Source organism: Astyanax mexicanus, chromosome 22 (genome assembly GCF_023375975.1).
Source record: "Astyanax mexicanus isolate ESR-SI-001 chromosome 22, AstMex3_surface, whole genome shotgun sequence".
Taxonomy (NCBI): domain Eukaryota; kingdom Metazoa; phylum Chordata; class Actinopteri; order Characiformes; family Acestrorhamphidae; genus Astyanax; species Astyanax mexicanus.
The window spans coordinates 29,877,354-29,891,063 of record NC_064429.1 but is presented as its reverse complement, the minus strand read 5'-3'; the positions used below and the strand labels follow the sequence as shown (position 1 = coordinate 29,891,063).

At 39.0% G+C, this 13,710-nt stretch overlaps 1 protein-coding gene across 1 annotated transcript in view; it reads left to right on the top strand.

Annotated features, from left to right (window-relative positions):
- The window catches only part of nsmfb (NMDA receptor synaptonuclear signaling and neuronal migration factor b), a 94,189-nt gene that overhangs the window by 35,606 nt on the left and 44,873 nt on the right, over positions 1-13,710 (top strand). The window contains exons 2-6 of the mRNA XM_022667420.2: positions 2,112-2,173; positions 3,328-3,746; positions 5,076-5,388; positions 6,311-6,383; positions 11,090-11,095. Coding sequence (XP_022523141.2) covers positions 2,112-2,173; positions 3,328-3,746; positions 5,076-5,388; positions 6,311-6,383; positions 11,090-11,095 — 873 coding nt within the window. The remainder of the gene's footprint in view (positions 1-2,111; positions 2,174-3,327; positions 3,747-5,075; positions 5,389-6,310; positions 6,384-11,089; positions 11,096-13,710) is intronic.

Genomic DNA, 13,710 nt, shown 5'->3' with positions numbered 1-13,710 from the left:
AAAGTATGATCAAAGTTTACTTTCAAATATTTGATGAAAGCGTAATATTAATGTACTTTTAATATATTTTAAATAAGTACATTTTAAATAAGTACATAAATAAGACATTTCTCAGTATGCTTCTAGTATACTTTGTATGGTATAAAAAATATTTTAATATACAGAATTACAACTTTTATTTTGTTACAAATTTACTTATTTTTTTATTTGACATTTAAATGTGTTATAAACAATGTAGCCTATAATTTACTTATATTTATATAATTATTTTCCTTAGTATTATTATTACAGAGCATTTTAGCTGTTACATTAATGTAATACCTAAATATATATTTTAAACATTTTACCAACATAGTAATTTGATTTACTAAGTGAACTACTTTAACAGTTATTTTAACACACTTTGCTTAAAAAAATGTACAAAGGCTTATTTGGAAATAAGTATTTTAGAAGTATATTGAATTGCTTTAAACTAAAAGTGTACTTCATAGTTGTCTATTTTTTTTAATATATTATATTGTGCTTTTTAAAAAGTATGATCAAAGTTAACTTTCAAATATTTGATGAAAGCATAATATTAATGTACTTTTAATATATTTTAAATAAGTACATTTTAAATAAGTACATAAATAAGACATTTCTCAGTATTTTTTAAGCACAAGTATAGTATATATTTTATATATATTTTATATATATATATATATATATTTATTATTTATTTTTTTTTCTCCAGGGTAATGTTATGGTTGAAAAGTGTATGAAAATGCTCACACAAGTAAGGAGCATCATGTTGGTAAAGCAGCTCAGGCTGTAAAGTACCGAACTGTTAGAGCACAACATTTTTAGCACTGCCAAGAAAAATAACCTTCAGCTGCTACGTTGGTCCGGATGTCTGTACCGCTGGGAAGGCTGCAGTGAGGCGTTGGGTTGCTGACGGTGGTCAGGAACATCGTGTTTCCCTACAGGTTCCCCTTCAGTAAACAATAACCTATCACTGTCTGCAGTCAATTCCTTTCAGGTCAGCTGATACTGTTGGCTGAGTGACTGTGGGTTTTTGTGAACTCTTAACCTTCATACGTTTGCATCAAGATATTTTGTCTAGATCTGCCTGTGGACTGTGCATGAAGTGTAACTAACAATTAAACATATAAGGCAGAATAAATATGTTTATTCATGGCTAAATTGGAGCAGCCTGGTGGCCAATCTTCATTAATTGCACATTGCACCAGTTAGAGCAGAGTGTGAAGGTTCAATTAGCAGGATAAGAACACAGTTCTGCTCAAAATTTTGCAATGCACACAACATTATGGGTGACATACCAGAGTTCAAAAGAGGACAAATTGTTGGTGCACGTCTTGCTGGAGCATCTGTGACCAAGACAGCAAGTCTTTGTGATGCATCAAGAGCCACGGTATCCAGGGTAATGTCAGCATACCACCAAGAAGGACCAACCACATCCAACAGGATTAACTGTGGACGCTGTAAGAGGAAGCTGTCTGAAAGGGATGTTCGGGTGCTAACCCGGATTGTATCCAATAAAAAAACATAAAACCACAGGTGAACCCAAATCACAGCAGAATTTAATGTGCACCTCAACTCTCCTGTTTCCACCAGAACTGTCCGGAACTTTTGAGCTTGACCAGTTTTACGTGGAACTAAGTTGTAACAAACAATTAAAAAAATAAATAAAAAAAATATGGTTCTGACAGTTGTATATTACATTAGACAGCGAGAACATAAGGTGGTAATGTTCGTGACCGGCAGTGTCTGGCCAGAATTGTCCATTCAAACAGGTGACAAGTGTCTCTGGCCAAAATCAATCTCATTTACATTCAGTGCAGGAGACCCCACATGCATATTCTGCAGGTCAGTGCAGCCTTCCTTAGCTTCTGTGAGACATGGCAAAAGTCATGGGACCCAATACTAGTTGCTGACCAATGAAAAATTCAAGTCAGCCTAAAAGGAGAGATTTTAAGATTTAAAGGCCTGTTTTTCCACCAAAATACCAAATAACACTCTGATTTGACTAAAAGGACGTATTTAAAAACAGTGTGACGATGAATGTGTCCTCGTTTTGATCTGATTTGTTATGTTTGTGTGTCTCTCTCTAGAGCAGCCCGAGCATTTGGAGAATACCTGTCTCACGCTCATCCTGAGAACCGCAACGGATCAGGTCAGCACCCTCTCAGAACACACACACACACACTCCTGCTCAAATCCTTCTTTTTTAAGTATTTCTGACATCCGTTGAGGCTCTTTTTTTTTTTTAAATCAGCACTTATTTAACTTTCACTTTGGCCCACTAATCTCTCCTCTACCTCTGAACACCACTACATTTGAACATCCTCCTCAACCTCTGTCATTTTAGTGTACAAATCCTTTCACTATGACAGTCGTGCCAGTCTTCATTTGCTCTTTTGTTTTTGCTATTTGAAAGGAAGATAAAGGTTAAAAGAACAGATAATTCATTAATGTATTTTTCACACTATAAGGCGCACTGGATTATGAAGTGCACTATGAATGAACGTCTATTTTCAGGTCTATTTTCATACATAAGGTGCACTGGATTATAAAGCACATTTTATGAGACACTAGTAAGGAATAAGGGTGTCACCATCAAAAGGTCTGATCGCTGGGGGCGCCTAAGTATACAAAACTGTAATTTAAGTCCATATTAGTGCTTGATGTTAATCTACACAGATTTCTCTCCTGAAAATTGGTTTATTTGGGTTTAATGCTAATATAGCTCCAACCCTAGTGCTGGAGGAATTGGAGAGTTTTTTTTTTTTTTTGATCAAGAGGAAGATGGATGATCACAAGCCATCAAACCAAGCTGAACTGCTTGAATTTTTGCACCAGGAGTAAAGGAATAAAGTTATCCAAAAGCAGTGTGTAAGACTGGTGGAGGAGAACATGATGCCAAAATGCATGAAAACTGTGATTAAAAACCAGGGATATTCCTAATGCATCCAAATATTCATTTCTGAACTCTTAAAAACTTTATGAATATGAACTTGTTTTCTTTGCGAAAGCTAGCTGCAGTATGTGGATGCAGCATTGTCCTGTTGAAATAGCTCACCAAAGAGTGTGTTGAGAAAATATAGCTACTGGTTGCATATTATATACAGGATTATTGTAAAGTTGGGCTGTCATAATGTCTGTAATGAAGAAACAAAGGTTACTACATTTCAACGTCCTCCTCAACCTCCTCCTCATTAGAGAAGAGCTTTATTGGCTCCCTCAGGCTGGTGCAACTGTTGCCAGGATGGTGCTCATCTTGCTCAGATGATTTACTCTCTCTCTTTTTCTCTCTCTCTATCTCTTTAGATCACCTGCTGTCTGACACCTTCATTGGCCAGGACGCTGAGTCCCCAGACATCAGCCACTTGCACAACAATAACCACCTGCACCCGTACCCCAGAGCAGCTTCAGCAGCCAAGCCCAGCCAGGAGCAGCTTCAGCCGGGCAGCCTGCCCGTGCCCGCCCCTGCCAGCTCCAAGCGCCGGCTCTCAGTCGAGCGGAGCCTCTCCGCCGAGGAGCCACCCAAGCAGCCTTCCCAGCAGTCCCAGCAGCAGCCCCAGCAGCCCCAGCAGCAGGCGCGGTGTGTGGAGGGTTCAGGGAAGCCAGCGCTTGTGTACACCATCACCAAAGAGGGCGGCATGCTGGCCGGCCGGGGGAGCGAAGAGAGCCTGGAGCTCGAGGTCCTGAAGGGAAACTCGGAGCAGCCTCGATCTGCTGCCTCACAGGCATGTACAATTTTATTTTATTATTATTATTATTTTTTTTAGTTTTAAAAATCTTTATAATGCATTTGTCACTTTTGTATTATTTTTATTTTTATTTTTTATTATTATACATGCTATTATATTATATTAAGTATTCTTATTTTTGTTGTCATATTAGCATCATACGTTGTTTAAAATCAGTTTAAAGAACTAAACTCATTAAGTTTTCCTTTCTCGTTACCACACAAAGGACCATTTATGCATTAAATTCTTCTTTTTGAGTTGTGATGTCCGTATAGATATTATATGGTTGTATTAAAAAAATATTTTTTATATTATTCCCTTTAAAAAAGACCCACTGAGGAACTCAATTTTTAAGGCTCTAAGAAGTAACTAGTTAAACTTAACTCAAAATTAGTATTCAATTAAATATTCTTTGTATATTTTATTCTAAAATACTGTATAGTCCAATGCTTTTTAATTGTGGCTTTTCAGACATATATTTTGGTCATATATCAGCATATACAAACACATAATTATTCTCATATTTGTATATATATTATGTGTTTATTTTATAATAGCAAAAACAAATAGAGATATGTCATTTTTATGTATTGGACACATATGCATAATGTATGAATCTTACATATATGTTTACAAATATGGTCAACACAGTACACATACAAATATCATGTATAGAACATATACAGTATGCATTATGTTCTATAAATACAGCTTTAGAAAAAAATTTGTCCACTTCAGTTTCAGAATAATTTTCTCTGATTTTGCTATTTCTAGGTAGGAATATTTCTCCCAAATTCCAAGTATAAATATATTGTCATTTAGAGCATTTAATTGCAGAAAATGAGAAATGTCTGACATAAAAAAGGCAGAGCTTTCAGACCTCAAATAATGCAAAGAAAGCAAGTTCATATAAATAAAGTTTATTTCTGAATAGAGTCCAGAAATCAATATTTAGTGGAATAACCATGGTTTTTAATTAGTTTTCGTGCAACTTGGCATGTTCTCCTCCACCAGTCTTACACACTGCTTTTGAATAACCTTATGCCTTTACTCCTGGTGCAAAAATTCATAATCAGTTCAGTTTGGTTTGATGGTTTGTAATCATCCATCTTCCTCTTGATTATATTTCAGAGTTTTTCAATTTGGTAAAATCAAAGAAGCTCCTCATTTTTAAGTGGTCTCTTTTTTTCAGAGCTGTATATGATGCATACTATTGCTGTGTATCACGATATTAAGTAATACTGTACTGCTTTTAGTTTGTGCACTGAATGTTAACATACATGCTGGGGAATTCTATACATATTTAAAGCATACATATTCACACAGGCCCGTGGAAGCCATCACAGAGGAAGTCATCACCGTGGCAATCAAGGTCACGGACATCACCAGTATGGCCACACCCCCCCTCACTCCCAGCCCCTGCAGAGCTCGGGCAGCGCCCACAACATCCGGGACTGGGGTTCCAGGAGAAGCGGCTCCAGAGAGGAGTACTGCAGCCCGGACTGCACGGCCTGCGCCCGGCCGCCCTGCCGCAGCCAGCGCTCCCTCGACCTGGAGACCTCGCCCCGGGAGGGGGGCAAGCACCGCAAGAAGCTGGAGAGGATGTACAGCGAGGACCGGGTGTGTTCAGAAGAGCGAGGTGAGAGAAGACACTGTCCTGAACTGAAAATACCATAGCACGTTTTCATCGCTCACTCCTACTATTGAAGGAGAACTGCTGTTGCATGATGCATGTAATACTAATACAGGGTTTGGACAATGAAACTGAAACACCTGTCATTTTAGTGTGGGAGGTTTCATGGCTAAATTGGATCAGCTTGGTGGTCAATCTTCATTAATTGCACATTATTGCACCAGTAAGAGCAGAGTGTGAGGGTTCAATTAGCAGGGTAAGAGCACGGTTTTGCTCAAAATATTGCAATGCACACAACATTATGGGTGACATACCAGAGTTTAAAAGAGGACAAATTGTTGGTGCACGTCTTGCTGGAGCATCTGTGACCAAGACAGCAAGTCTTTGTGATGCATCAAGAGCCACAGTATCCAGGGTAATGTCAGCATACCACCAAGAAGGACAAACCACATCCAACAGGATTAACTGTGGACGCTGTAAGAGGAAGCTGTCTGAAAGGGATGTGGATGTGGTTGGTCCTTCTTGGTGATATGCTGACATTTGAAGACCTCCTTCCTAGAGCATTTTTAAGGAGCCATCAGTGTAGCACTTCCTGAGTACTGCTCAGTAAGGCCTTGAGTTCTGTTCTGTTATACATGATGTTAACATAATTCTGTTTTAGTTACAGCGCTGTGCACGTATAGACATTTTTGGGGGGTAAATTTTATAATCCTTTGATGAGCTGCGAGTAGAAACTTCTCTCACCTCTTTTGAAAATGAAATTCCTCTCCAGGCAGCCGGGATTCTCTTGGGGGGCGAGCGTTTCATTCCTGGAACTGGCAGCGATTTTTTTTTTAAATTCCTGTTCATGAAAAATTGTGCTGCATGCATCTCTTCTGCCTCCATACCAATCTTTTCTGATTCTGTCTGCATATTTTTTGTGTTTCAGAGGAGCAGGCCAACAACTGGTTCCCTAAGGAGAACATGTTCAGCTTTCAGACTGCGACCACCACCATGCAAGCGTGAGTACATCACACTTCGTGACTAAGCTCTGCCATCCGCATAGCTTTCACTTTAGTCCTACAGGACAAGGACTGGCTCAGAAAGTGACCGACGCCAGTGTTAGAGTGTTTTCACACTTGATTCTGCACCTGGGGCCCATTCTGAGATTGTTTTGGGAGGGGCTTATTATCAGTAGTTTGCACACAAGTAGAACTCCATCTGAATCATGGAATCATTACAAAAAAATCTATGCATTGCTTTTCTGCAAATAAGTTTGCAAAAGCTTGGTTTGTTTCACGCTTCCTTGAGATTCTGTGTTTTTTACATTGTTAATACACATTAACTTCACGAAGCTGAGCTTTTACAGTGACCCTCCAGACATTCCAGTTCTATCAGAATGTGATAGTTTTATTAGGACATACCAATGAAAAGATGATGTTGGAGTAGTCCTGTTACAAACAAGATTAACCTATCACACAACCCCACATGCAGCACTGGGAGCAGCAAGCTTCCACATCTGCAGTTGCTCTGGACTGCTCCCAGGCCCAAAATCAGCTTTAACCCCTTACCAAACCTATTAAACTTCCAGTGCTAGTGCTCCTGTGTTCATAAAAAAAGTTAGCACGAAAGGGCGAAGTAATGCGAAGTCAAAATAGTCAGGTAACAAAATGAACCAATCATGTGACCGCATACATGGCACTGGGAGCAGATAAAAAACTAAAAAACAGCTTTAACCCCTTACCAAACCCAAAAAACTTGCAGAGCAAGTGCTTCTATGTTTGAAAAAAAAAGGATAATGTGGTAATGTGAAAGGGCGAAGTGAACCCCAGAACACTGATTTTAGAAGGCCCCAGAGATGGGGACTCTGGACCGATCCTGGGCACCAAAACAGCTTTAACCCTTTCCCAAATGTACCAAATTCGCAGAGCAAGTGCATCCATGGTCGTAAAAAAATGTAGTGTGAAAGGGCAAAGTAATGTGATAAGTAAAAATAGTCAGGTAACAAAATGAACCAATCACCTGACCGCACATGTGGTACTGGGAGCGGATAGCTTTCACACCTGCTGCAGAAAACCACACCAGCAGAATCAGCTTTAAGTTTACCCCAGAAAACTGATTTTTGGAGGACCCAGAGATGGGTGCTCTAGACTGCACACAGGCACCAAAACAGCTTTAATCCTTTACCAAATGTACGAAACTCGCAGAGCGAGTGCGTCCATGTTTGTAAAACGAAGGTAGTGTGAAAGGGCAAAGTAATGTGATAAGTAAAAATAGTCAGGTAACAAAATGAACCAATCACTCGACCGCACACATGGCACCGGGAGCGGATAGCTTCCACACCTGCTGCAGCAAACCACACCAGCAGAATCAGCTTTAAGTTTACCCCAGAAAACTGATTTTTGGAGGACCCAGAGATGGGTGCTCTAGACTTCTCCTGAGCTCCATGACAGCTTTAACAATTTACCAAACCTGCTCATCAATTAATCATGTGTTCATAAAAATGTTAGTGTGAGAGGGTTAAGTAATGCGATAAGTCAAAATAGTCAATTAACAAAATGAACCAGTCACTCGACCGCACATGTGGCAACGGGAGCGAATAGCTTCCACACCTGCACCTTCCACCACACTAGCATGCCACTCAGTCACTATGCCACTCAGGTCCTAACAAACTTGCAGAACAATTACTATTGCATTGAAAAAAAAAAGGTAAGCATCAAGTCAAAATAGTCAGGTTACAAAATGAACCAATCACTTGACCCCACATGTGGCACTGGAAGCAGATAGCTTCCACACCTGCAGCAAACCACACAAAAGTAGAGAAGAAAAGAAAGCATGGGATCTCAAGGAAACTTAAACAGACCAAGCTTTTGCAAACCTACATGCAGTAAAGCAATGCAGTGCAGATTTGTGTAATCAATACATGATTGATCGATGATGGATTTCTTCTGTGCAAACCAATGTGAAAGGGCGAAATAATGTGATCTAAAGTCCAAATAGTCAGGTAACAAAGTGAACCAATCAGACGACCACACACGAGGCACCAGGAGCAGATAGCTTCCACACCTGCAGAGTCAGCTTAAGGCTACTCTGGACCACTCATAAGCTCGAAACAATTCATACCACTTTGTCGATAGCATGAAAATAAAAACATCCTCAGAGTCGTAGGAGTACAGATCCACTCTCCACCCCCTCCTCCATTCTCCTTCCCACAATCCTTTTCTCTGGCTTACAGTAGTGTGGTAGTGTCGGGTTATTCTCAGTCCTCTCAGGCTGGCTTTCTTTTGCCCTGACTGTTTAATTATCACCTGCCCGCTAGATGACTTAATGACAGACCCCACAAGCTGAGCCCCCCGCTAAGCCTCTGTCTTCCTTTCTTCTTCGGATGCTTCACTCCCATCCTCTTCTCTGTCTTTCTCTTTCACTCTCCATCCTTTATGAGTCCTGATGTTCTCATTTGTTCCTTCTTTTCTACGTAGTCTTGTATTTTTGCAGCTCACTGTCGTTTAATGTAAAAAAAAAAAATCCGTGTACAGATCATTTTGTACAGGTCCAGTTAAACATTTGGGAACACTTGATTGGTTTGGACACACCTTCTCTTTTTCAATGCGTTTTCTTTATTTTCATGACTATTTACATTGTAGATTCTCACTGAAGGCATCGAAACTATAAATGAACACATGTTGAGTTATATACTTAACAAAAATGTGAAATAACAAAAAAATATAAATATGTATATTCTAGTTTATTCGAAATAGCAACCCTTTGCTCTGATTACTGCTTTGCAGACTTTTGGCATCATTCTCTCAATGAGCTTCAAGAGGTGGTCACCTGAAATGGTTTTCCAACAGTCTTGAAGGAAGGAGTTCCCAGAGGTGTTTAGCACTTGTTGGCCCTTTGCCTTCTTCACTCTGTGCTCCAGCTCACCCTAAACCATCTGGATTGGGTTCAGGTCCTGTGACTGTGGAGATCAGCTCATTTAAAACTCCACATGTGTTCATTCATAGTTTTGATGCTTTCAGTGAGAATCTAAAATGTAAATAGCCTTGAAAATCAAGAAAACGCACTGAAAAAGAGAAGGTGTGTACAGACTTTTGGCCTATACTATATGGTAAACTTATTACTTCAGGAATTTTGCAAAGGATATGTTATTATTAAATGCTTAATAATGTATTGTGCTCATATATGTACCTATATATTTTTTTGTTATCTTTGTATATTTGTAAGCTGCTCAAGAAAAAGAAAGAGGCTTTTTGAGAACAATCTATAAAGAACTTGAAGATGAAGCTCCACATATGCTGACCTCCTAGTAAAACTACTTGAGAAAGCAGCTACAGTATATGAGGAGCCTTCACAAAGAACTTGAGAAACTCTAGAGAAAGCTTTTCATAAATCATCTCATGAAGCTTTTTGCTGTAGAATCTAAAGTACCTTCTTAAATTCAGTGGTTTTTCATTATTTTAAAATGTTCTGCATTGTAGATTAATACTAAAGTCATCCAAACTATAAAGAACAACATGTGGAACTATTAAACGAGTGAACAAAAAAAAAGTGTAAAACAAACCAGAATATGTTTTATATTTTAGATTCTTCAATGTAGCTCCTCTTGTTTAGATCTTAGCCTTTTCTCAGTCAGCTTTTTGAGTTAGAGTCCCCTGGAATTCAGGCTTTCAGTTAACAGCTGTGCTGAACTAGTCAAGAGTTAATTATTACTTGAATTTTTTTGCCTCTTAATAATGTATTTGAGAGCATCAGTTGTAAAGTTGTGAAGAGGTAGAGTTACAGGTATACAGTGAATAGCTTTATTTGAGTAATGTGCTAATACATATTATGGCAAGAAATTCTCAAATTAAGCCCTATCTAGATGGGATTAGTTTTTCAGGGGGGTTCTGGGGTAATTTTCTATTTTATGAAGGGTCCTCTGTGATTTTATTCCAGTCCAGAATGACCATGTTTGTGTTTTTCTCAGACGTCCTCTGACAAAAATTACAGGCTGAATTACCTTCTGTGTTTCGCTGAACTCTTTTCGTATCCCTCTGGTAATTTTAGTCCTGTTTTAGAGTTTCGTCACCTCGAGTTTAATAAAACAGCTATTTGTCCACTGCTATGAATCGTGATCACACTTTGGACGTGCGTTTCCACGGAGATCCACGTTAACACAACAGCGAGTGGAAATGGAGGAGCTACTGAACACGATGTCACGTGACCAAGAAAGCCTAAAAACTGACTAAAAAATAAAAAAAGGTTTGATGATGGAACTGGCACTCATCAGGACCGCCCCAGAAAAGAAAGAGCAAGAGTTTCCTCTGTTGTACAGGATAAGTAAATCAGAGTTACCAGCCTCAGAAACCGCAATTTAACATCACCTAAATGCTTCACATTTAGTATTTTTGGTTTGTTTAACACTTTTAAGTTACTACATGATTCCTTATGTGTTCCTTTATAGAATTAATTTACAGTGTAGGGAAAAGTTTTGACTGATACTGTCACTCAAGTTCTCATCCTCTTCTGAGGATTTTGAAGACACCTTCTGTCCTTTACTGTGTGGTTTATTGTCAGATAGTGGACACGGACATCGTGTCTCTAATCTCTTAAGCAGCCAACTGTCCGTTTTATCTCCTCTGATGAATCACGATGGCCTGTCACACCTCACTTTATCTTTTTTTTTCTCTCTCTCTCTCTTTTTTTTATTTCTCACTCCTCGTTTCCTGACTCTTCGGCTGGGCAGAATATCGTGAGTAACCCTTCTCTCTTTGACTCCTTTCGCTTCTGAAAGAGCGAGCTTTTCCCCTCCCACCCCAACTCTGTGCCGCCGCCGTCCCACTCTTTGTCTCACGTTTGTCCCACCGTCTGCTCCCCAAGACCCCCCACCTCACCCTAGTGATGGGATGATCCACTTTTTTTTTTTATTTAGCTCTGATCCGATTCTGATATAAAACTGCTGATACTGATACAAATACCCATAAAAGGTTCTTTATTTTAGTTTATTATTATTGGTACTATGATTAATGTTACATAATGAGGCTGAAACAGACCACGCAGCCCTTTGAAGAGTAAGTCATACACAAGAGCATTTAATGTAAATGCATTCCAAAATCATTTATTTGACACCCTTTATATACACACACACAATAGTTATCTTTCTAATTATTATTTTTTATTATTATTAAATATTTAAAAAAAAGGTAAATATTAAATACATGGCTCTAGACTATTTTTTTGCACTGGTTGCACAGGAGACTTTTATTTTGACATGTAGCGTAGTGGATTAGCTGCAATGGCTAATGGCTAACCGGCGACGCTAACTGTATTTCTGAGCTGAATTAATCACTGTTTTTTAATAACAGATTGATTTCTTAGTGCTGGTTAGAGTGGGTAGGATCTGTGGTTTGATATTTAATGTGGATTATGGCTGTAGTTCACTTTAGTTAGTTACTTATTACATCACAATGCCGGAATGCAGCTGTCGGTCTAATGCTAGCTAGGCTAACAGACTGCAGATGTTAATGGAGATAGCTAACGGCTAACTGGCGGCACTAACTGTCTTTCCGAGCTGAAATAATCACTGTTTTTTAATAACAGATTGATTTATTAGTGCTGGTTAGGCTGGGAAGGATCTGTGGTTTGATATTTAATGTTATATTATTGCTGTAGTTCACTTAAGTTAGTTACTTATTACATTCACAATGCCGGAATGCAGCTGTCGGTCTAATGCTAGCTTGGCTAACAGATTGCAGATGTTAATGGAGATGGCTAATGGCTAATGGCTAACTGGTGATGCTAACTGTATTTCCGAACTGAATTAATCACTGATTTTTAACAAAAGATGGGTGTATTTGTGCTGGTTAGTGTTTGTAGATCCTGTGTTTTTATAGGATATGTGAATTATGACTATAGTTTACTCCAGTCTGTAGTTATTAACTTTACAACACCGGAATGCAGCTGTCGGTCTGATGCTAACAAGGCTAACAGACTGCAGATGTTAATGGAGATGGCTAACGGCTAACTAGCGATGCTAACTGTATTTCCAAGCCACATTAACCAGTTTTTAACAACAGATGGGTGTGTTTATGCTCGTTAGTGTTTGTAGATCTTTTGGTTTTAAAGCATATGTAAATTATGACTATAGTTCACTCCAGTCTGTAGTTAATACCTTTACAACACAGGAATGCAGATGACGGTCTAATGCTAACTAGGCTAACAGATTGCAGTTGTTAATGGAGATGGCTAATGGCTAACTGGTGATGCTAACTGTATTTCCAAACTAAATTAATCACTGTTTTTTTAATAAAAGTTGGGTGTGTTTGTGCTGTTTAGTGTTTGTAGATCCTGTGGTTTTATAGGATATGTGAATTATGACTATAGTTCACTCCAGTCTGTAGTAAATACCCTTAACTTTACAACACCAGAATGCAGCTGTTGGTCTGATGCTAACTAGGCTAACAGATTGCAGTTGTCAATGGAGATGGCTAATGGCTAACTGGTGATGCTAACTGTATTTCCAAGTGACATAAACCAGTTTTTAACAACAGATGGGTGTGTTTATGCTGGTTAGTGTTTGTAGATCCTGTGGTTTAATAGGATATGTGGATTATGACTATAGTTTATTGCAGTCTGTAGCTAATACCTTTACAACACATCAATGCAGCTGACGGCCTAATGCTAGCTAGGCTAAAGGTGAAAACTCTCCACACAATTGAAATTTTTTTGGTAGACAAACAGCTAAAGTTTACTCAGTCAGCCGCAGACTGAAGCTGCTGGGGGTTCAGGGTAAACTGTGGAGCTGGAATCTGGATCAGTGATGTGTTTCCTGTTCACATTATGGCGGGTTTATTGTCCAGCTCAAGCTGCGGACTGGAATATAGATTGATAAGTTCAATTACGTCAATATCTGCCTCGATACCGATACTGTATTGGATCAGTCCCATCTCTCCCCTACCTCCTCCAGCACAGCGTAGAGTGTTTGGAGTTATGCTGGATCTTTATCTTAGCTCTCACACCTGCCGCCTGCTTAATGCCGCTAATTATCAACAAAACAACAGATTGAGCGCGAGTGTGAACAGGAGATCTAATAAACAGGATTAGATGTGATTGTTATCAGTATGAACCATCATAACAGATAGAATCAGAGATGTGCTTGATTTGATACTTCACACTGCATTTGTATGTCACAATAAACCAATCAGCGTGTCACTTTCCATAACCTTTAGCGTATTGCTATTTCAGTGGCGCACCAAGATAGCAATGAACATCTGACTGTTTACTTCTGTCTAGGTTGTATTCAGTCAGTGGTGCACCTGTGTTTTCCGTTGCCAAGCTAAACCAAAAATTTACCTGAACACACCTCAC